At 31.6% G+C, this 25,158-nt stretch overlaps 1 protein-coding gene across 2 annotated transcripts in view; it reads left to right on the top strand.

Annotated features, from left to right (window-relative positions):
• Bche (butyrylcholinesterase) overlaps positions 1–25,158 on the top strand; it is a 69,040-nt gene that overhangs the window by 3,847 nt on the left and 40,035 nt on the right. The window contains exons 2-3 of one of the 2 annotated variants that reach the window (XM_076868285.2): positions 28–79; positions 1,572–3,096. In XM_076868285.2, coding sequence (XP_076724400.2) covers positions 67–79; positions 1,572–3,096 — 1,538 coding nt within the window. In that variant the 5' untranslated portion in view covers positions 28–66. The remainder of the gene's footprint in view (positions 1–27; positions 80–1,571; positions 3,097–25,158) is intronic. The other variant, XM_076868284.2, reaches the window with a different exon arrangement.

Consider the following 25,158-nt stretch of genomic DNA (forward strand, 5'->3'; position numbering starts at 1 on the left):
TTTTTTGTTTTTTTTTTCTTTTCTTAGCTATCCTATGAACAGTGGTGAAATAAGCTGATTTTAAACATGAGTATTCAAGGTCTGGAAGAATTGAGAGTTATTCTACATACCAGGAGAGCTCCTTATTCTTTGCCTTCTGAAACAATCTAAATTAACAAACAAAGTAAAAACTAATACAGATGTTCAAAGCTGACATGGTTAGTTTCTTGGTCATGCAAGTTGGATTTATAACTACAGGATCAGAAAAAAAATAAAGATTATATATATAAAATATGTTTTATATATTTTATATATTTATATAGATGAAAACCACTACTTATAAATGAATATTCTAATTGTATTTCTTGTAGTTATATAAAGATGTTAATTCTTTTAAAAAATATTTGCATTACGTTTTTCAATCCCTCTTTAGAACATAGTTTTTGATGTGTTTTTTAATATTTTTATGTAAAAGAAACTTAGATATCCATTAAAACTTTTTGATAAAACTTATATCTATCCAAATGGCATCTTTATATCATCAAAAGTAGCTTTTAAAAAAATGTTAAATATTTATTATTTTGTACTTTGCAAAAATTATTTTGCTTGTTTCAATTATCCCCTTAACTTCTCAGCTATGGTCCTCTGATTTCAGTCATTTTGTCCACCATCAAAACAGAAATAACTCTGACTATACTAACACATTTAACCAGTTACATATTCTTCATGAAATTAACAATTTAGCAGATGTGCATGTGTACAATTACTTCTAAGCCAGTATCTTCTTCCATACAATTATAATATCAGTCATTGTTCTCACCACCAGATTTGTAATTCAGACAGAAGCTCCTCATCCTTATTAAATTTCAGAAAAATTTCCCTGGGATGCATCCCTGGCCCTACTCATTTTTTTTTTTGCTTTAATAATGGAGCATATTTGTTATTTTTTATGATTTATAAAATAATCTGCAACTGTTATATTTTTGTTACTTAACATTCTATGAATATGTTGTCTAAGTCATTTCTTGACAATAGACTAAGATAGTATAGAAAGAGAAATTAGTAAGTGAAAGGACCATAAAAGGGACCATGTTGCAAAAAAGATCAATAGTAGAAGTCTATGGATCCTAAAAAGTTCTTAATGTACTTCACAGTTTTGTCATGAGCCAACAAGCCAATATTTCAAAAAATACATGAGCTTATATTTTGTCCTCTGACTAAGGCAGAAATTATACCTGAAATACCCCTTAATGCCAAATTTAATGTGTCTGTACATAGTGTAGAATTGATATTATATATGCTTGGGACAAACTTCCCTTTTAAAATACAGAATTTTTACAGATCACGAATATTTCAAAAGCAAAGTTACTTCTACTTTCCATTCTACTTATTTTTCTTCTAAATTGAAAACTAAAAGAGCCTCATTTTTCTTGTTCCCCCACCCCAACATATGCCTTTGTAGTGATAGCAGACTTTGTAGTGTTCATATTTTTTAGGATAAAAAGAAGCAATATGTTTTAGTAAATCATCATCAATAAAGCATAAAACTTTATACATAGACTGATCAAAATCTCTGCTTACCTCTCTTTCAGAAATCAACATGCAGAGCAAGCACTCATTCGTAGGTGTTCAGTTTCTCTTGTGGTTTCTTCTGCTCTGCATGCTTATTAGGAAGTCACACACTGAAGAAGATATGATAATTACAACCAAGACCGGGAAAGTGAGAGGGATGAGCTTATCAGTACTCGGTGGCACTGTCACTGCCTTTCTTGGAATTCCTTATGCACAGCCACCCCTTGGTACACTTCGATTCAAAAAGCCACAACCCCTGAGTAAGTGGTCTGACATTTGGAATGCCACAAAATATGGAAATTCTTGCTATCAGAACACTGATGAAAGCTTCCCAGGCTTTCTGGGATCAGAGATGTGGAATCCAAACACCGACCTCAGTGAAGACTGCTTATATCTGAATGTGTGGGTCCCGGCACCTAAACCAAAGAATGCTACTGTAATGATATGGATCTATGGTGGTGGCTTTCAGACTGGGACATCCTCTTTACATGTCTATGATGGCAAGTTTCTGGCTCGGGTTGAAAGAGTTATTGTAGTTTCAATGAACTATAGGGTAGGTGCCCTAGGATTCTTAGCCTTACCAGGAAATCAAGAGGCTCCAGGGAATATGGGCTTATTTGATCAACAACTGGCTCTTCAGTGGGTCCATAAAAATATAGCAGCCTTTGGCGGAAATCCTAAAAGTGTTACTCTCTTTGGAGAAAGTGCAGGAGCAGCTTCAGTGAGCCTTCATTTGCTTTCTCCTAGAAGCCACCCTTTGTTCACCAGAGCCATTCTTCAAAGTGGATCTTCCAATGCCCCTTGGGCAGTAATATCTCCTTATGAAGCCAGGAATAGAACCTTGACCTTAGCTAAATTTATTGGTTGCTCCAGTGAGAATGAGACTGAGATAATAAAATGCCTTCAAAATAAAGATCCCCAGGAAATTCTTCTGAATGAAGTGTTTGTTCTCCCTTATGGCACTCTCTTGTCAGTAAAATTTGGTCCCACTGTGGATGGTGATTTCCTCGCTGACATGCCAGACACACTACTCCAACTTGGACAATTCAAAAAGACTCAGTTATTGGTGGGTGTTAATAAGGATGAAGGGACAGCTTTTCTAGTATATGGTGTTCCTGGTTTCAGCAAAGATAACAATAGTATCATAAGTAGGAGGGAATTTCAAGAAGGTCTAAAAATGTTTTTTGAAGGAGTGAGTGAATTTGGGAAGGAATCAATTCTTTTCCATTATGCTGATTGGTTAGATGATCAGAGACCTGAAAACTACCGTGAGGCCTTGGATGATGTTGTTGGTGATTATAATATCATATGTCCTGCTTTGGAGTTTACCAAGAAGTTCTCAGAATTGGGAAACAATGCCTTTTTCTACTATTTTGAACACCGATCTTCCAAACTTCCTTGGCCAGAATGGATGGGAGTGATGCATGGCTATGAAATTGAATTTGTCTTTGGTTTACCTCTGGAAAGAAGAGTTAACTACACAAGAGCTGAGGAAATTTTGAGTAGATTCATAATGAAATGTTGGGCAAATTTTGCAAAGTATGGGTAAGTGATGATTTTTGTTGCTCTCTGCTTTAGTTGGTTTTGTTTTGCTTGATCTCTTGATCTTTTGTGTAGACTTTCTTAAAAGCATAGAAAAGTTTTGATGATTTATTCTCTTTGTATCAAAGATAATAATTTTTTATAATGTAGTAAATTTCAATTATTTGTATCAGAGTGCTTTGCAGAAATCATCATAGAATTTTCATGAAAGTATTTCTTGATTTCATTTCCAAACTATTGCAGAATACTTTAACAATGCTAGTCAAAATTTGTATGGAAATAGCTGCTTGCCTGAACAATTGAAATTTTTGTTACAGTGCTTTCTAAGCCTCAAGTTTATGGTGTACACAGATTTAGGCAAGAGTAGAAAAATATATCTTTTTATGTTTCTAAGCCTTGTAGAGTGGTTTCTGCTACATGAAATGATAATCTTTGCTCAGGAAAATGAAGGGACAAAGTGGAGATGGAATTTGCACTCAGATTATTCAAAATAGACAGTATTGTTCATTCTATAAATTCATTTTCCCTATCAGATTTGTTAGAGCTCTCAGATAGTCTGTGTTTGACAGGACCTATGAGAATCTTCATGTTTATCTAAGCTGTTCTCCAAAGAGGTCTTATGGTTGATGTTAGGTAATCAGAGACTTTGCCCTAGAAGATATTTTTCTTATGTATTATAAGTATTGCAATATTATGTCTTTAAGAGTCAGAAGAAAATACACGTACTTAGTGAATTATAGATGGTTCAAATTATGCTTTGTCTATTTTTTTTTAACCTTACAGTAATGCAAATGTGATACCATTCAATAGAAACGGTACTTTGAATTTTGAATTTTGATGTCTTCTTAGACCAGCAGTATTAGGCACGATACTCTTCAGGATGCTGGACAGCGGCAGCAAGTCTCAGCTCCCAGGCAGAAAAAAAAAGAGAGAAAGAGTAAACAGGGGATAAACTGTAGGCTACTGTGTTGCTAAACCATAGCTTGCTCAGTAGCTTAGGTGTATTCACTGTGTTCTTTGATTTATGATATTTTCAATTTACAATGGCTTTATCAAGATATAACCCCATCATAAATCAAGGTGCTAAGAGGACATAACCCATTCATAAATCAAAGAGCAACTGTAATGGGTAGGAATATATTTTTGAATGGGGGTGCATTCATGTAAAAATAGAATCTTTTCTTTTTCACTACATGTATATTCTCAAAAGAATTTTAGACATTAAAGTAGTTTATATCATTGTGAATAATAAAAAATAGAAATTTACAGAACCTGCTTTAAAGGGAGTGTATGTCCATGTATCAATCATAAGTTGATTGCTTCTTTAATTAATCTGTGACAATTTCTTTAATAATTAAACATAATGTTGATAATGATATAATTGCTTTCTGGTGTTCTTAATTTACCTTCCATTTGGAATTCTTCATTTCCATGTTATTATATGGATCATTCTGCACTATCAGTTATATCATATTATTCTCAAAACTGCATGTTATGTTTTCACTGTGTGTAAAGTTATAAATTTTCCATGTAGTTTTTAAGGGCTTCTATAATCTCTCTGCAACACAAATCATCTAACAACATCTGGATATGTGGTAGACCAGTTTTCTCAGGAATGCAGACTCCAAGCAGAACTGTACCCTGCAGCTGTGCTCTTGCTGTGTGTCTCCATTAAAACACCTACACTTTTCACTTTCAATGACTGAGTCCTCCTCTTTGTAAGATGCTGAACAACTACACATGTCATCCAGTGTTTCTTTACTACCTAGAACAATTTCTTTTAACATCTTTTTTTTCAATGGAGATTAATTATAAATTGTCTATATCCTTGCCTTCAATATAAGCCAATTCTTCTAAACTATATTAAATTACAACTTCTTGAAATAGAATGTATGATTTTGATGAAGACTCATTAAAGAACTGAAATGGGTATATCATATTTAAAGATTTGGTTAATGATTGAATGATAGTGAAAACTAGTTTAAATTTTTTAAAAATTCTTTCAAGATATGTGGGTTATTATATTTTCTATAACTGTGAAATATTTTGTCTTCTCAACATTTGTCTGAATGTCTACTCAAGACAAGAAGCATCATATTATTTTTGAGCTACATTAGAATTACTTATGTCTCATTCTGTTCTCTGCCTAAAACTTACATCCACATGGGATCATTTCAATGTTTTGAATTTTTCTTACAATAAAATTTGCAAATTATTTAAAGAAAAATATTTTTTGAACAATAATATTCATAATTTGTAAAGGATTTAATATTTTACTTGTTGAAATTATGAAGGAATCTATATTTTGTCATAGTGGAGAACAGTAAGAATGAGATATGTTAAACACATTTTTATATAAACATAACAGCAAATGAATAAGAGAATCTTTGGCATAATAGAAACAAAATTTAACCCTCCTGAAAGGCAGGTATGATTAATATTTTAATTGGAAATTAAAGGTTTACTTTTTTATTACAATGATAAATTCATAAAACAGATATTATAAAACACTGAAGTTTAAAGTCAACATAGTATATTATTATAACCATAACAAGATGTTACTTTAGAAAAGGAAGTTTCTTTCTGGTTTATATTTGCATGATTGAACAGAAAAAAATGATGATTTATCATATATGTTGAGAGTTGACTTTATGGCAAACAAAATGATAATAAAAAATGAATTTCAGTGGAAATAAAGTTTGTAAATGTTAAGTTTGGAAATCTGACCACAGTCATGATGTTCCAACTCTTTGGCTTGGAAGAGGTGAAATTATTACTCATCTATCCCATGTCTCCTTCTCATTTTGAGTGTTTCACTTGGAGGTGACATAATACTAGCAAGATGTAATCTTGTATCTGACGTCTTTTGTTAGCATGATATATTTGCAACTCATTTGTATCCTATAAATCAGAAGTTTATTTCTTACTCTCACAGTGATTGCTATTACCCATGGAAGATAATGCCATAGTATGCTCATTCACCTGCAATTTGTTTTCTGCTTGGGAATATTATGAATAAAGTGTCCATAAATACTTTGCATAAGATGTTTGTAGATACATATTATTTTCTCTTTTTGAGTGGTGAAGAACTAGGTAAGGGACTTCTGGGAAGAAAATAAGTACATACTTTTCTATTCTAGAAAATGTCTTTCTTTAGTTTTCTTTAGTCGAGAATATCATATTTCCAGAAAAAAAAATGTACCAGAGTCCCAATAGGTTCACATCCTTAGCAACATTTGCAATTATCAGTCTTTAATGTTAGTTCTTCTGCTGGCTTTGTACTGTGATACCACAGTGGTTTTACTATTTACTGATAACTAATGAAATAGAACCCTTTTTCACATGTTTACTGGTCACTTGTATTTTCTATATACGTATATTTTGAACTCAATGTATTGCCTATTTTTAATTAGTTTTACTTGTCAGGGAATTGTAAGGGTCTTATATATTTAGTATAAAAATTCTATTTATTTTGAATACTTTCTCCTAGTCGGCATCAAGACTATAATTTTTAAATGACTTTCTTAATAATATATAGAGAAGAATTTTTAATTTAATTATTTTTCATAGAAATACTTACATATTTCATTATTATTTATTGGAAAAGATACTTCTTTAGCTATTTAATTATGTTGGAAAATTATTTCAAAATCAGTTGATCATATGTGTGTGGATATAACTGAGGACAATTTGTTCTCTTTTACTAGGTAACCAATATCTATTTTTATGACAGTATGTCTTCATTAATATGTCTACACAGTATGGTTTTAAATTGAATCACTTAAAAGCATACAATTTAATTTAAAAATAAAATTTTAATTTGAAAAGCATGTCAGTCATAGGCTTGAATTTCTTAATTAGCTTCACATTCTTAATAAAATTTAGATAGAATGTTATAGTTATTGATAAAATTGAAGAGAATGGTCATCTTAATATTATGGCTTTCTAAATCTATGAATATAATGTTTGTAATGTTATTTTGTTCTTTAGCTTCAAAATAGAATTTAAAAGGTTTCTGTATAAAGGGTCTTGTATATGTTTCCATTTATCAAAAAAGATTACACATATCTTTAAATTTTATTTTTCAATTTAGGTTTTGCTGATACCTGGAAATTATAATTAATTTTTATATTGACATTACAGAATGAACTTCACAATGTCAATACTAAATTTAGTTGTTTTTGCTGTTGCTGCTGTTGTTGTTGTTATTGTTATTGTTTTGGAAATGGGATTGAACTGTGGACCTACACTCAACATAAGTGAGGACTGAGCTCTGCCTCCAGTCCTTTTCAATTTATTCTGAGACATGATCTCACTGAGGGATATCAGCTATCCTAGAACTTGTGATTCTGCTTCTTTAGCCCTCAGGTTTATATTTGCATAATTGAATAGAGAAAATGATAATTTGTAATATGTGTTGAGAGTTGGCTTTATGGAAAGCAAAATGATAATAATAAGTGAACTTTAGTGGCAATAAAGTTAACTTAGATTATAGGCATATGCCTCCAAGTCTAGCAATTTCAGTCATTTTATAGAGTTATTAAGGATCACTTCATTGGTGATAAAAAACATTTTTTTAAAATTTTGGTAGACAGTTTGCCTTTTTCTTATCAATATTTATGTTTTTATTTTCCTTGTTGCTGATTTGTTATTTCATTATGATTTTAAAGCAATTGTAATAATAGAGGTGCAGTATATAATATTTCTTTAAATCTTAGAAGACGTGTGTTTATTGTTTCCCTACAGTAGTACAACTTTATACAGTTTTACTTTTCAAGGTTTCATTTATCTGCAATAACCCATATAATTAAAATATTATTAGAAAGTTCAGAAATAGCAACTCCTAAGCTTTAAATTATCCTTCTGACTAACATAATGAAATCTCACTCTGTTCTTACATGCCCAACCTGGAACATGAATCATTCCTTTGTAACCACATGGTATGTTTTCCATCCTGTGGCAGTTGAGAAAGTGGGAGACCACATCCTCATAACATTTATATAGTACATTGTTATAATTGTTCTATTTTATTATTAGTTATTATTAATCTCTGTATATAATTAATAAATTATAGTTTATCATAGAAATGTGTACATAGGAAAAATATATCACATATAAATATATTATAACATATTAATATGAATATAAATATATTATATTATAATATATTATATTATGTCCCAGGTGGGACAGAGGAGAAAAAAGTGAGATTTCATCATAATTCTCAGAATGAAAATTTTAAATTTAGGACATCCATTGGCATTCTTGGAATGTATCCTCAGTGGATAACAGGGGCTGACTCTATTTTCAGTAATAACAAGTTTTTCTTTTCATCAAATTGAAGATATTCCCCTATAGTTCCAGTTTCTTAAAAGACTTTAAGGATGTTAAATGATAATGAATGCTCTGTCTGCTTCTATTTAGAAGGCTACACATTTTTGTTGTTATTTTGTTTTTCTTTCTAATTCTGTTAAGGTGGTGAGTTACATTGATCCAACTTTTGAATACTGAAACAGTCTTGCATTCCAAGGATACAAACAACTTTCTCACAATATACTGTCTTCTTAATGTATTTCTGGCTTGTTTTGACAATAATAAATATAATTTGTTGAGAAGTTTTCCTCTTATTCATGAGGGATCAATATACATTTTATTTTCTTTAATTATTAAGAGGGAAGTATCAGAATACTCTTCCTTCTCCTTCAAAGTTGGGACATTGCACACCATAGGCATTATTCCTTTGATATTTAATATGCTTTACTAGTGAAGCCATTTGAATCTGGTGCCTTTTTTGTAGTTAAATTTTTGTATTATAAATCTAGCACTTTGAATGAGTCAGTGCTATCTAGATATTCCAGCTCTTCTAGATTCATTTTTGGTAGTTTACATTTTTATGATATTTTTGCAATTAATCAAAGTTATCAAATCTCTTTGCATTAAATTGTGCATAATATGCCCTTATGGTAGTATTTTATTGAATATTGTGTTTTCCTTCTTGACATTGTTAATTTTCTCTTTTCAATCCCTTGATTATTCTTGCTTAAATATTTTCAGTCTTTTCAAAGAATTATTTTAGTCTAATTTTATCCTTTTCAATTTCATTGCCTTTTTTGAATAATTTTCTTCTTTATGTCTACTAGGGTTAATTTTAATCCTCTTTTTTAGCCTCTTCATAAGTAGGTAAATTTTTAGGCACTTTTTTCTTTTGTAATACAGATGTTTAAATTATGCTTCCTTCTAAGCATTACTTTTCAGTTTCTTCCAGCAATTATGATACATTATATTTTTCATTATGATTAACTTTAATATAATTTTGAATGTTCCTTTAGTATTTGTTTTACCTATGGGTTCATCAGTAGTCTGATAATTAATTTCCAATATTTTGAGAATTTGTAGGACCCTTATTGTTATGGTCTTCTAATTTAAATCAATTCTTACAAGATAATATATTCTATAAAATTTCTCCCTTTTGAAAATTATTTATACTTTCATTGTTTCTTATGATTAATCTGAAGTTTAAATATATCATGATTGTTCAGATCTTCTAATATGTGTACTGATATTTTCTGTGTGTTTCAAATACTCTGAGAAAAGTGAGAAGATCCCCAGTTATAATTGTGGTTTTATTTGTTTGCCTAAAATTTTTCTTTTAGTGTTTTAAATCTAGGTTATTTTGTGTGTGAACATTTTATTATTATGGATTCATGATTAATTGATTGCTTCATCAATGTATAATATCCTCCTTTGTCTAGCTAATTTTAATATAAAGAGATATGCCACATTTTCCATGTTTATGTTTGGATAACACATGTTGTTACATCCTTTAATGATAAACTTATCTATTCTAAAAAAACTTTTTTATATTATTTGTTTTTAATGTTTTTGATATCTAATATAATTATCGATATAGTTTGTTAAAGTCTATCATTGTGCTCTTATTAAATTCATCTTTTCTATTCTTTCTTTGCAGGTTTTTAAAAATTTAGTGAGCATTTTTAATATTGAATTTATTTTATATAGACTTCTTAATTTTACTTTTAACATTTCTTCATGATGAGTTTAGAGCCAACAACTGTTAAGAGTTAACTTTGGACACCTTACAACTTGACCCCAACACATCCCACTTTTTCACTACCTGTTTTCTATTTTCTAAGTCATTCTTCCTTTTTTCTTTTTCTGTCTCACCACTTTACATATGTAAGAAATTTGCAATATCATTTAATGTATTCTCTTCCATGTTTTCCTTATTCCTGCTGTGTTTTTATAACAATATATAAAGTAATCCTATATTTATAATACTTTTTACTTCATTAATCAGTTATATCTAAGTAAATTGGTAAACACAAAAAAAAATCTTTTGTATTTCTACATATATTTGCTATTTCCAAAATTCTTTACTTTTTCCTACATTTCTAGTGTTGTGGGTTATAGGAATTATACTATGGTGAATTTCACTATGGCTTATTAATACATGCATATACTATAATTTGATCAATTTTATTCCCAGTATCTCCACTTGGCCTCTCCTTCTTCCTCCTCCAACCCCCTTTTTCTACCCTTGGATGTCTCTTTTACTTCCTTTCTTTCTTTTCTTTTATGTCCCTAAACATTTATGCATATGAGAGAACATATATGATACTTTTCTTTCTGTGTCTGGCTTATTCACTTAACAGGATGCTCTCCAGTTCCATCCATTTTTCTGCAAATGACATAATTTTCATTGTTCTTTATTACTGAATAAAATGCCTATGTGTACATACACCACATTTTCTTCATAATTCACTTGCTCACAGACACCTAGGCTTGTTCTTTAACTTGACTACTGTGAACCGTGTCATAATGAACATCGTTATACATCTATTTCTAACGTATGAAGACTTTAACTCTTTTGGCTAAATACCCAGGAGTGGGTTAGCTTCAAAATATAGAAGTTCTACTTTTAGTTTTGAGGAAGCTCCAAAGTAATTTCCTTAGTGTCTTCACTAATTTACATTCCAACTAGCAGTATATAAGGGTTTCTTTTTCCCTACTTCCTCACCAGCATTTATTGTAATTTGATAATAGCCATTTTGAATGGAATGAAATGGAATCTCATTGTAGTCTTGATTTGTATTTCCATGATAGCTAAAGATGTTGAAAATTTTTTTCATGTAATTGTTGCCCTTTTTTGCATGTCTTCTTTTGAGAAGTGTATGGTCAACTCAGTTGAATGTATTATTTGGAGTATTTTTTGATACCAAATATTTGAATTTTTTTTTATTTTGGGGAAACTAATCCTCAGAAGAGTGACTGGCAAAGAATTTTGTAGACAGTCTCTTAATGCTGTTGCTTCCTTTGCTGACAAAAAGTTTTTAAGTTTGTCCTTATCCCATTTATTGATCCTTGCTAATTATTTCCTGAGCTGTAGAATTTGTATTCAGGAAATTCCTGTTTGTGCCTCTGTGTTAAAAGAGTTGCCTCTGTATTTTCTTCTAAGCAGTTGAAAAGTTCCTGGATTTTGAGTTTACTTTTGTACAGATTGAAAAATATGGACATACCTTTATTCTCCTATACCTGGATATCCAGTTTTCCCAAAACAATCTGTTAAAGAGATTGTCTTTTCTCTAGCATATCTTTTTGGAAACTTTGTCAAAAATAAGGTAACTGTACCGTGTGGATTTGTTTCTGTGTTTTCAATTCTGTTCCCTTGGTCTAATGTGTCTGTACTTATGAAAGGAGCATGCTGGTTTTTGTTACTAAGGCTCTGCAGTATAGTTTAAAATTAAGTGTGAAGATGCTTCCACCAATGAATGCTTCTTTTGGGGGGGTTGGGGATTGAACTCAGGGGCATTCTACCATTGAGCCACATCCCCAGCCCTATTTTGTATTTTATTTAGAGACAGGGTCTCATTGAGTTGATTATCGCCTCGCCTTTGCTGTGGCTGGATTTGAATTCACAATCCTCCTACCTCAGCCTCCCAAGTCACAGGGATTACAGGCATGCACCACTGCACCCAGCAGCAATGCTCTTTTACCTCAAGATTAAACTTTTTCAATTCTGCATCTTTTGCCTTTCCATATGGATCTTTTAACTGTTTCTTCTTGTTCTGTGAATAATGTCATGGCTATTTTGATGAGGATTATATTGATTTATATAGATCCCTTTGAGTAATATGGCCATTTGATAATATTTTTTAGAATCTTTTTTATTAATTTTTTATTTTATGTATGATAGCAGGGTGCATTACAATTCATATTACATATAAAGAGCACAATTTTTTCATATCTCTGGTTGTATACAAAGTATATTCATACCAATTTGTGTCTTTATAGGTGTACTTTGGATAATAGTGTCCATGACATTCCACCATCATTTCTAACCCCATGCCTCCTCCTTTCCCCTCCCACCCTTCCGCCCTATCTAGAGTGTCCATTTCTCCCATGTAAACCCTCCCTACCCCACTATGAATCAGCCTCCTTATATCAGAGAAAACATTTGGCATTTGTCTTGGGGGGATTGGCTAATTTCACTTAGAATTACCTTCTCAAGGCCATTTGGTAATATTAATTTTGCCAATCCATGAGTTTGTGAGGTGTTTCCTCTCATGGTGTCTTCTACAATTTCTCTCTTTAGCATTTTATAATTTTACTTTTAGAGATTCATGCCTATGTAGTTAATTTTTTAAACCTATTATGATTGGATTTATTTTATTTATTATCTTTCTCAGTGGATTAATTGTTGGTGTTTTTATAAAGTAATTGATTTTTGTGTGTGGATTTCTCATCCTGCCATTTTGCTGAATTTATTTATCCTTAGATCTAGAAGTATTCTGGTAGAGCATTTATGGTCCATCAATATAGGATCATATCATCTATGTATATTTTATTTCTTATTTTCTTATTTGTAAACCTCTTATGTATCTTTCTTGCCCAATTTCTCAGGCTAAAATTTCAAGAACTGCATTTAATAAGAGTGCTGAGAGTGAACATTCTTAAAGTTTTCCTGATTTTAGAGGAAATGCTTTTGTTTTTTTTCTCCATTCAATATGGTATTGACTTTGGGTTTGTCCTCAATAGCTTTATGATGTCCTAAATAGCTTCTCTTCATATGTCCTTCCAGGTTTTTAACATGAAGCAGTCTTGAATTTTCTTGAATGACATTTCTGCATCCGTTGAGATGGTCACTTTTGTTGTTGGTTCTGCTCTATGGCACATTGTGTCTACTGATGTGAACATGTTGAGTCATTTTTGCATCTTTGGAATGAAACCAATTTGATCATGCTATCCTGTCTTTTTCAAGTGTTGTTGAATCTTATTTCCTTATTTTTGAAGGATTTTTACATCTATATTCATCAATGGTACTAGTCTATACTTTTGTTTTCTTGAAATGTCCTTATCCAGTTGATATCAGGGTGGTACTGGCTATAAAAAATGGATTTCGATGTATTCCCTCCATGTCCATGTCAGGCAATAATTTGAGGAACTTTGGTATTGGTTCTTCATTAAAGCTCTGATAAAATTCACCTGTGAATCCACATGATCCTGAGATTTTCTTTGTTGAGAGTTTATTTGTTCCTTATTCCTTTACAATGCACATCATTGGCCTGTTTAGGCTTTCTATATCCTGTGGGTTCAGTTTTGGTAAGTCATATGTGTCTAGAAATTCATCCACTTCTTCTAGATTTTTTAATTCATTGGAATGTGAGTTTTCAAAATAGTTCCTAAAGATCCTCCTGATTTCATTGTGTCCATTATAATATCCCTGTTTGCCTCCAATTTTATTAATTTGGATTTTTTTGTTAGTTTGATTGTGAGCTTATCAAACTTGTTTTTTTTTAACCAACTCTATGATTCATTTACTTCTCATACTGCTTTTTTTAGTTTATACTTCATTAATTTCAGCTCTGATATTTATTATTTCTCTAAGACCTTGAGATACATCATTAGGTTTTTTGAGATATTCTCTCTCTCTCTCTCTCTCACTCTCTCTCAATGGGGGTGTTCACAGCAGTAAATTTCTCTTTGTATCCTGTAGCTGTGCTTGTATTTTGTTTGATTCTAAGAATTTTAAAATTTCCCCTTAACTTCTTTAATGATCCACTCATAATTCAAAAGTACATTGTTCCATTTCCATATATTTGTATAATTTCTGTAGATTTTCTTGCTGTAGATTTATAAATTTATTTCATTGTCTGAAAAAATGCAAGGAATTCTTTAAGAATTTTTGTGTTTGCTAAGGCTTGCTTTATGGCCTACTATGTGATCAATTTTGGAGAAAGTTTCATGAGTCTCTGAAAAAGAAAGTATATACAGCTTTTGTAGATAAACTAGTGTGTAGGTGTCTGTTGAGAGCATTTGTCTATAATATAGTTCAAATCAGGTGTTTCCTTGCTGATTTTCTGTTTGGATATCCTGTCAGTGGGAGTATGTTTTGAAGTCCCCTGCTTCAATACATACTGGGGTCTTTCAATCTTTGTATATTGAGTAACATTTGTTTAGTGAAGTTCCATGAGTTAATATTCTTGGCATAAATATTTACAATAATAAAGTCAAACGCTACTGCAGTTTTAAACATTCCATATTAATGAAAGCCCAACATCCTATGTCTCCATTTGTAATTTCAGATAATTTTAACCCTTATATACTTCAGTTAGTTTTTGAAAACTCATTTTCTGTTACATTAAAAGATTTCATGAGGGTTGGAAGTGAAGCTAAGTGGTAGAGTATATGCTTAGTACACATGAGGACCTTAGTTCAACTTCTAGCACCAAAAACACCAAAAAAAAAATATGAAAATGTTTAAATTTGATTTATTGGCAGAAATTATTAAATTATTCTGTGATAATATTAAATAGTATTCAAAGTTTGCATCTTTAGTTACAATGTTTTAGATTTCTTACAAATAGAAGATAGAACATAATTTCGGTCTTTCCTAAATGTGATTGCTACCTATTTGTATTTTGCTTGCTCCTGTTCTTCTTCTAATCCCATCTGTAAAAATGAACTTAAAACCTTACCCAAATAGCACATGTTCCATATGTATATTACAGAGAATAGCTTATAATAATATATGTTATAATAGCAAGACAACATTATCAAATTATCAAAGCAAAGACTTGGTGGTCACAAAAATAAAATAAAATTTGTTAGCTGCACTTAGTGATATAAATTATCAAAGCAATGACTTGGTGGCCACAAAATAAAATAAAAATTGTTAGCTGCACTTAGTGATATACTGTGAGCACTATCCAAGTGATAAAAGAAATTGGTAAAATCAAATTTGGTTTGTTACAGAGAACAGAAGGCTAAAGAAGAAAAATAAGCCAAAATGTAATTAGTACCATAAAATAGAGAAAATTCTTATTTCAGTAGACCTCTAGTTTCTTCCTACTCTTGCAGAGAATTTTTGTTTGTTTGTTTCCTATGTCCTCACTGAGTTATATCCAGAGCTTCTTCAGTGTATAACCTTTGGGGAAGCCGTTTACTATGCCTTTACAGAGTCTTCCAGATTGATGTGTTGACTACCTTGCTGTGCCCAATGTTAAACTTTCTACAGATCCTTTGCATATACAACCTTTGGCAAGTTACTTAAAATTCCCTGATATTTTTTTTTATCTGTTAACTGTGAATATAAATATACCTGCACCATTGACATATTGAAATATACTTTATCATTGGCAGGGAATTGCATTCATCCTCTCTATTTAGAAAACAATTTTCTCCTTACCAGGCATAAAATGTTTAGTCATATTCTAAGATTGAACAAGGTTTTCCCCTCAAAATGTAAAAATGTTTACTTTCCTAGTTTAGAACTATTTAACTAAACAATTACATTTTCAAACAAATAACAGTAAACATCAAAATTAAGGCCATTATCTCCTTCTATATTTTGGTAATAAATCATTTATTCAGAACCCCTCTATAATTGTTAGTGTTTTCTAATGCTTTTTGTCTGATAAATGTTATGACACATAATCTTTGTTTTTTTCTTATTTTCATAACTTGAAACCAAAATTTATTTAGCAAAGGGATTTGGAAGTAACATTCAAGCATCCTACTGCTGTTCCCACCGAAGAGCATTTTCTTATTTATTGTGTGTCAGCTTGAATTTTAAGGAATTTATCACAGAGGGACAATTTATTAAATATAAATAAAATGCATTATTAAATTTTTTGGTGCCATGATTAACTGACCTAGTAAAAAATATAAGAAGTAATGTTAACTTTTGTAATGTGGAGTAGGTGAGATTAAATTAAATTCTAAACCATAATTTGTTAAAGCACTTTTAAAAAATAATTAGGACAATTTAAAACTAGGCATAATTCTATGTACTAAACTGACAAAGTCATAATAAATTACACACTTAACAGAGTTCTAAAGCAATAAGCATTGTCTCTGGTTTATAATGCAGACACACACACACACACACACACAAATAAGAAGAATGCTTCACATTGATGGTCACAAATTCATTGTATTTCTAGGAATACACTCAATAACAATGACTTTTCTAATACTTATAATGTAAAATTAGTTTAATAATATTTGCCATTAAATTGAAATATTTCTATTTTATTTACTTGTATGTCACAGGAAGTAAAATAATTAAAATATTTGAATTCCACTTATTTTCTAAATGAATAATTTTCTTGGCATGCCCTTTGGTTTTTCTCTTAGAATCATTTTGTATTTTCAACAAACAACAGAAAAAAATGGGACAGTCAATAAAATTATGAATGGAGAGCCAGTGCTTCTTCATTATAAATCACCATATAGTAATTTAGCATGTATCTATGTTAATAACTTAGCATTTATATAAATTACTTTATCAATAAGTACATTTTAAAATTACACATGAATGTACTTTTATTATATTTTTCAATTAAAAATAAGTATTCTGTTACTTCACTACAGCATACCTTTTAATAGGAGGTATTTTAAATATACTAGAGGAATATCAGTTAAAGTTACTTTTAACATGAATAATACCATCACACTAAAAAGGTATTAAACATATGGATTCTATTATTAAAATAAAAAATGATGAAACAATCTCACAGCTTTTCAGATGAGAAAATTATGGGCCATAGAAGAAAAGTGAATTGCAGCCAATCAGTGACAGAACAAAGATCAACTATGACTTATAACTATTAACATCTATTTTCTTATGTTATACATTCACAAGCCTATCTTCATTATGAATTATTATAACTTGTTATTAAGTGTGCTTTGAAAATTTATTTATTTGAAAACTTGTAATATTAACATGTTAGCATGCTGATATCTGTCTGGTTAATGCTTCATAGATAAGGGATGAGAGCAGACAAAAAATCAGACAACATGAACTACAGAGACAAGTTTAAGTATGCAAAAAACTGTCATCTGACCATCTACTCAATTATTAGCAGACTTATAATTAGATTTTTTGACAGATAATGGTTCATGTTATTTCCAGAGTGAAGAAGAAAAAATCCTTATCTTCTTATTCTATAATTATTTGTGGTACATTACCGTAATTAAACCAACTGGAACATTTTCATGATTTTGCAGAATGATCAAGACTTAAATCTTCATGGATTTATTTTATTGCTATCATGACAGCATCAAAGTTCTATCACTTCAAATGCCTTTCCTCCCCTTAGGGATTAGAGGAGTAATTACTCAAAAATGAATAAAACAATAAATGCTAACTGCAGCATTCCTGTAACTTGCTTCAACAAAGAGAATATAAATGTAGGTGAAAAAAAAACTGATGCATTAGTACAACTTATTTGAAAAGGAAGAATTACATTATAAGACTATTTAAAGCATACTTAATAAGATCACTTGAAAAACTACTTTAGAACACAGCAGTATTTTACCATCAATGACAGGGGAATGAGATGGAAAAATCAGATGCCCCCAAAGGGACAAATTTATAAAATAAAGCATGTTCAACCAAATAATTCAGAATACTCTTTCATGGCATAGTAGGGGAAAACTAATGCTTTCTTAGCATAAGAGGGTACATTAAAACATAAAAAATATATATATTTATTGCATCCATTTACTTGGAAATCATTTAATGTGATTTGTTTCTTATGTTTCCCCAAATGTTTTCTGTATTTGGAAAAATTATAACATTCAAACCACTTGGACATCTTTTCAGTCTAATATTAGAATCAATCTTTTTATATAAATTAAAGTAATAATCTTAGAAATATGTTTCCAAATATCTGTCAGACACAAAGTAATATTTTCAAATATTACAAAGTAACAAAATACAGTAATCAAATATGACTTTAAATTTTTGACTGCATATGTTTTTCTGAATTTTACAGTCAGATATCACTAAAATGTGGTCAAATTGATGAGTTCCAAGAAATTATTCTTTCTCAAATGCTTCCCTATTTGATAGCATTCAAGACCATAGACAAAAAGCATAGCATCCCTTTTATGTTAATATTTTGCTTCTACTCCTTTACAACAACAGTAAAGGTACTATTAACCAATTGGGTTATTGATTGGTTTATTACAAATAAATTATTAATATTAACTAGTCTACAGACCTTGATTAGGTGAAAACAAGAGAGTCTTCATACATATTAAACTCAATTATTTATATCAGTCTCTAAGAACTGATAAAAGATTTCTATGATTTATGAATGGAGTTAAAATATTCATTTGGAAACTATTTTTTAATCAACCTTTCAAAAATCATGGTAATAATTCATCATTGCCACAAATATTAGAATTTCAGAGTTTGCTTAAAAGCTATAACATCAGTCACAATTTTTGATTTGATTTGATTTGATTTGATTTTTGAAAGCACAAAAGCTGCGAATTTTATAAAACTCCTTTAAATAAAAGCATGCCTTATTTTAGAGTGCTACTTAATCACAAGTTAAAGTTGTTTACATGATTAGGTCCCATATTACCATAATTTGTATTTCTAATTTTTCATTTATTCCTCCAACAACTATTTTTGTAAGCCTATATGTATCAAATATTACTAAGGTGATAGTGTTATATAAATAAACAAAACATAAACATGGAAAGAGGAAAAAGTTTTTCACAGTAGAGAAGAGGGAATAGGAAATATTCACCTTGAAGGAACTTAGAATCTAGTAGAAGAAGAAAAAAAATCATATAATGTAGTTCCCCCTCATCTGTGGTTACACTTTCTGTAATTCAATTACCAAATCACCTGCCATGCAAAAATATCAGGTGAAAAATTTAATTAAAGAAAAGTCTTAGTTTCAAGATGTGTACCATTCTGAGTAGCATGATGAAATCCTGTGCTATCCAACTCTGTCCACTGTTTCCATACTCTATATATTACCCCCTTACAAGTCATTTTGTAGCCCTATTGGTTGTCAGATCCACTATCACAATAGCACACTCCTTGTGTTCAAGTCTCCCTTATGTAGTAGCCTAACTCAATATCAAAATGCTGATGCTAATTAGGTCCCTTCTTCCTATCTTGGAGGTACTATATCATCTCATTTATCATGAGAGGAAGAATGAGTAGAGTACAAGAACATTCTTTCAGAGAGAGAGAGAAAGAGAGAGAGAGAGAGAGAGAGAGAGAGATCATAAACACATTATTTTTTTATAGTTTATCATTTTACCAATGATATTTATTATTAGTTGTTGTTACTCTGTAACAGTGATTTATTTGTTTATTATTTATTTATTGTGGTGTTGGGGAGTGAAGCAAGGGCCTCACAAATTCTAGGTAAGCATTCTAATAAGAAGTTGTATCTCCAGGCCTGCTGTGCCTAATTTATAAATTAAACTTTATTATAGGGATTCAGTTGTAAGAAAGAAGACAACAAATAGGGTTCAGTGTTATCTTTAATTCCAGACCTCAACTGAGGGTGTTAGAATGTATTCCCCAGAAAAAAAGAGGAAAGTACTGAAATATGTACTAACATGATGAAATCTGTGAAAAAAATATATTAAACATAGGCAGGGTCATAGACTGTAATGGTATACAATATTTTGAAAATAGTCATAAAGAGCCTATGACAAAGTTATATAGAGTGAAGAGAGAGTAAATTATGTGGACATCTGGGGGGAAAGTTTACTTAGTAAGGAGAAGACCTCTGAGGTATTTTAAATGTTTGTGGAACAATGTTATGATGTGATTGGAATAGATATGTGAAAGAAAAGTGATAGATAGTAAAGTCAGAGATGTATAGAGGGCCAAGTTATATGGGATATCAAACTTAGGCAAATCATTGTAACCCAGTCTGAATGAAATGTTAATCCTGGTCCATAGAGTGGCATAATTTGACTTAAACTTTAACAATAGTCCTCTGACTGGTAAGTGCACAGTAATGAAATGGACAGAAGAGCTAGAAGGCTGTTCAACATTTTAGCTGATAAATGATGATGTATGGGATAACTGAAATGAGATGGTCACATTCAGGATATACTTCAAAGGAAGATCTAACATGATTTTCTGGTAGACTGGATATAGAATACAAGAAAACAAATGAACAGCAGAAAGGTTTTTGACCTGAATCACAGAGGTGTTCCTTTATTAGATAAAGACCATTATGGGAGGATGTGGTTGAGCCATTGTAATTAAAAGAGCTATTTTAGACATTTTAAGGTGCCTCTTTTGCAGACACATCAAACATTAAAAATCACTATTATGACAAAGAAGTCTGGAATTCCAAAGTAAAGTATGGGCTAGAGATAAAAACTTGTCCGTGAAGATGACTTTTAAAGCCATGACACAGTATTATATCACTTGGGAAAGTAGTAGAAAGAACAATTGTATGAACACTCCAAGGGTAGAGGGTACGAGCACAGGAAGAAACCCAGCATGGAAAATCTATTGACTAAGGAAGTTAGAAGGCAAACTAGGAGAACAAGGTGTATTCCTGACATGGTTTCATATGGTTGCCATGTGATTGCTTGAGTCTTACTATGGCAATGTAAGAGAAATGGAATCTTTAAGAGGTAGAGCCTAGTAGCTAGTCCTTGTGTTACTTCCCTGCCTTCAGAAGAAAGTAAAATATTTCTCTTGAAAGCAAATTGTTAAATGAGAAAGACTGACCACTGAATCACTCTCTGGCTATCTGGTATATCCTCTTGGTCATACTTCAGCCATCTATGAGATTCTTATCAAACCCAAATTGATGCAAGCTCCATCCCTTTAACCTCCAGAACTATGAGAGAAATAAACTTCTTATATTGCTCAACTGGTTTCCAGTATTTTGTTATAGTATTAAAAATGGACTTAAAAATCCCTCAAGAACAAATGAAGAAAGTTTTCCAAGAAAGAAGTAATTTCTGCATCAAAAATAGAATGATCATAGTGAAAACTATGTGAAAATATGAACTTGTGGATTTAGAAATGTGATTATTGGTAGCAAAGGCCTGTGAAGTTTGGATGGCATGATAGAACCTAAAACCTAATGGAGATTCAGAAAAGAATAAGAGGAGAAGAATCATATATTACAATTTTTAGTAACTCTTTCAAAGACTTTTATTCTGACATGAGGAGGGAACTCATTCGGAGGATGTGGACACCAGCAAGTGGGAGGCTTTTGATTGTTTTTGAGAGATATTGTTTATGAGAGATATTGCAACAATTTTATGTGTGGATGGAAATTGCACAGTGATGATTGTGAGTAATTTGGTTTAGAGCCAGCACCATAACTATCCTCCTTATCCATTTATTTATTTATTTATTTTAGAAATTAATGCTTGTAAAAAAAAATGCAAAGCATTTGATTAGAACTTAGGTTGTCAGTAACTTAGGCAGTCAGGACTGTGTGAAATACAAATAAGAGAAATCAGGAGATAAGAAATGTTGAGCTCTGTAGAGGAACAGAACCAAAAGAGGAAAAAATATATATATGAATTTGAGTGTTTGAATATTTATTGATCTAGTATTTACAGTTCAAAAAATGGATAGTCCCACATGGTTGTTTGCAAGCAAGCTGGAGAACTGTAAGAATCATAGCTGCTCTCATGAAGAAGACTCAACCTCAGAAGAAACAGGACCAATGAAGTTCTAAAGGGCCAATGAAGAAGCCCCTGTCTGAGACTGAAGTCCAGGAAGCTCTCAACAGAATCACTGGTCAGAGTTGGATGCAATTTGGATTAGTGAAGAAGCTGGTGTGTGATGTCTTCTGGCAATCACAGAAGCAAAGGAAGCTCTCACTCAAGAAAGTGGACTTTGCATCTGTTGGTTTCCTCTTTATTTCCCACCTTTATTGCAAAAGAATCCACAGCCTATTGGACTGTGTCATCCACATTCAGGACAGTCAACTCCTCAATTTGCTATCCCACCTGTCTATCATCTCTGGAAACACCCTAAATGACACCTAAACACCTTAATCTTAGGCATCCCTTCATACAATCAGGTTGACAATCAGATTAACTATCACAAGAAGCAAAGGATAAATAAACAGCTACCTACACATTCTAAACATCAGAAAGAGTTATCCCACAAAGAGCTCATTGATATTTATTCCACAAAGAAAGTTGTATTGGAAACTATTGGCTTAAAATATGTGCCCTATTTTCCAGAATAATCACTCTTTTATTTATGAACTTTCTTTTGAGATGGAATCTCTTATGTTGCTCAGGCTTATATATAGCTAATGATCTCAAGTGATCCTCCTGCCTCAGACACCCAAATTGTTGAGACTCCAGGCACATACCACTATAACCCAATATTCCTTTACTTTTTAAGATGCACAAAAAATAAATAATAGCTTTGTAAGAAGATTTATACAGGAGACAAGAAACTTTAGAACAGAACTGTAAGGACTCAAACTAACTGAAAGATAAGAAACTGGGGAAAGGTTTAGAAATGATCTCTCTTCCCTCTCCTTGGGCTATACCCAAAGGACTTAAAAACAGCATACTATAGGGACACAGCCACATCAATGTTTATAGCAGCACAATTCACAACAGCTAAACCTAGCTGCTCCTGCTAAATCTAGGAGCCAACCTAGATGCCCTTCAGTGGATGAATGGATAAAAATAATGTGGCATATATACACAATGGAATTTTACTCAACAATAAAAGAAAATAAAATCATGGCCATTGCAGGTATATGGATTGTGTTGGAGAAGATAAAGCTAAGTGAAGTTAGTCAATCCAAAAAAAAAAACAAATACCGAATATTTTCTCTGATATAAGGAAGCTGACTCATATTGGGATAGGGAGGGGGAACATGGGAGGAAAAGATGAATTCTATATAGGGAAGAGGGGTGGGAGGGAAAATGAGGAGACAGGGGATTAGCAAGGATGGTGGAACATGATGGACATCATTATGCAAAGTACATGTATGAAGACACAAATTGGGTTTCAACCTACTTTATATGCAGAGAAATGAAAAAATTTGGTATATATGTGTAATAAGAATTATAATGCAAAAAAGAAAGTACATGTATAAAGACATGAATTGGCGTGAACATACTTTATATACAAAGATGAAAATCTGTGCTCTATATGTGTATAAGAATTGTAATGCATTCTGCTGTCATGTATTTAAAAAAATAAAATCAATTAAAAAAAAAAAGAAATGCCCTCTCTTAGGTATGCTGGTATAAGCAGTGACAGAATATTGACCTGAGAACACAAAATATGTAATATTTTTTTGTTTTGCTGAATATTCATCGAAGCATTATATGATATATGAAAAATCCAATTTTTAAAATGAATATGGTTGTAATAAAAATAACACAGCTCTGAAAGAATATACTTTTCATGTAAAATACAAAAAAAATTAATCTAGCTTATTGAATGGTAAAATGTACTCATATACTAAGTAGCCTTTAAATTTTAAACCTATGGTCTTGTTGGTATTAATAACAATAATTAGAATTTTTGAACAGTTAGCATGCTAGCTCCCTGCTCAGGAGTTCATTGTCATTATCACAGCAGCACTTTAAGAAAGTATAATCAACATCCACAGGTGGAAGGAGATAGTGAATGTTACATTGGCTCAAAATTCCACAGCTAATTTTATAAAGCAGAGTTCCAAACTGCACTGGAGGAGCCCAGGTACATGGTTATTAAATTTTACTCTTTCTGTGTTGATTGGCTTTGCATCCCTGTGACCAAAATGCCTGACAAGAACAATTTAGAGGAGAAAAATAGCAGAGGAAAGCTTTTCAGTTTATGGCTGGGAAGCAGAGGGTGGGGGAAGGGAAGAAATGAGGGGGGAAGGGAAAAAATGGGAGGGGAGGAGAGGGGAGAACAGGGGAGGAGAGGGGAGGGGGTTCCGAGAAGAATATAGACCCTTTTAGGACATGTCCTCAGTGATTTACTTTCTTCAAATTGGTGCCACTTCGAAGTAGTATATTTAGCTATTAATTCACTGATGTAATCAGATTCCTCATAATCACAGACCTCATAATACAGTGATTACCCACCTCTGAACCTTGCTGCCCTGGGGACTGTGCTTAAAGCACATGAGATTTTGGGGGACATTCTATGGACAAACCATAATGCTCTCCTTTAGAATTTTTGTGTACTAGTAGTGAAAGGAAAGAATAAATTATTGCATACCTCTTTCCCTTAGTTTCCTTTTCTCTGAAATGGGTGATTTAATTACCTATATCTTGAGAGATGTAAATTTGAGAAATGATATATAGTTGTGTGTGTGTGTGTGTGTGTGTGTGTGTGTGTGTGTGAGAGAGAGAGAGAGAGAGAGAGAGAGAGAGAGAGGCAAAGACAGAACTGTAAGTGAAATTGCCAGATAAAATTAGGATATCAGGTTCAATGAGAAGTTCAGCTTGAAAAGGAATAATTGTTCAGTACAATGTTTCCAATAAATCTTCACAGTGCATCTTTATAATAAAATATATTTATTGAGCTGACCTAAATTTTTTCTTTCTTTTTCTCTTCCTTTCTTTTTTCTTTTTTGTTTTTTTGGTAGTGCTAGGATTATATCCAGTGCCTGTACACACTTAGGAAGCACACAATCACTGAGCTACATTCCCAAATTTGACCTTCAAATTTATCTGAGCTGTTTTGTTTTGTTTTTGCTGGGTGTAATAATTCTAACTGCAAGTTAATGGCCTTGGGAGAAAAAAAAAATCTAGCCCTAGCATGAGGGGTTTGATGAAAGC

Source organism: Callospermophilus lateralis, chromosome 10, assembly GCF_048772815.1.
Source record: "Callospermophilus lateralis isolate mCalLat2 chromosome 10, mCalLat2.hap1, whole genome shotgun sequence".
Taxonomy (NCBI): Eukaryota; Metazoa; Chordata; class Mammalia; order Rodentia; family Sciuridae; genus Callospermophilus; species Callospermophilus lateralis.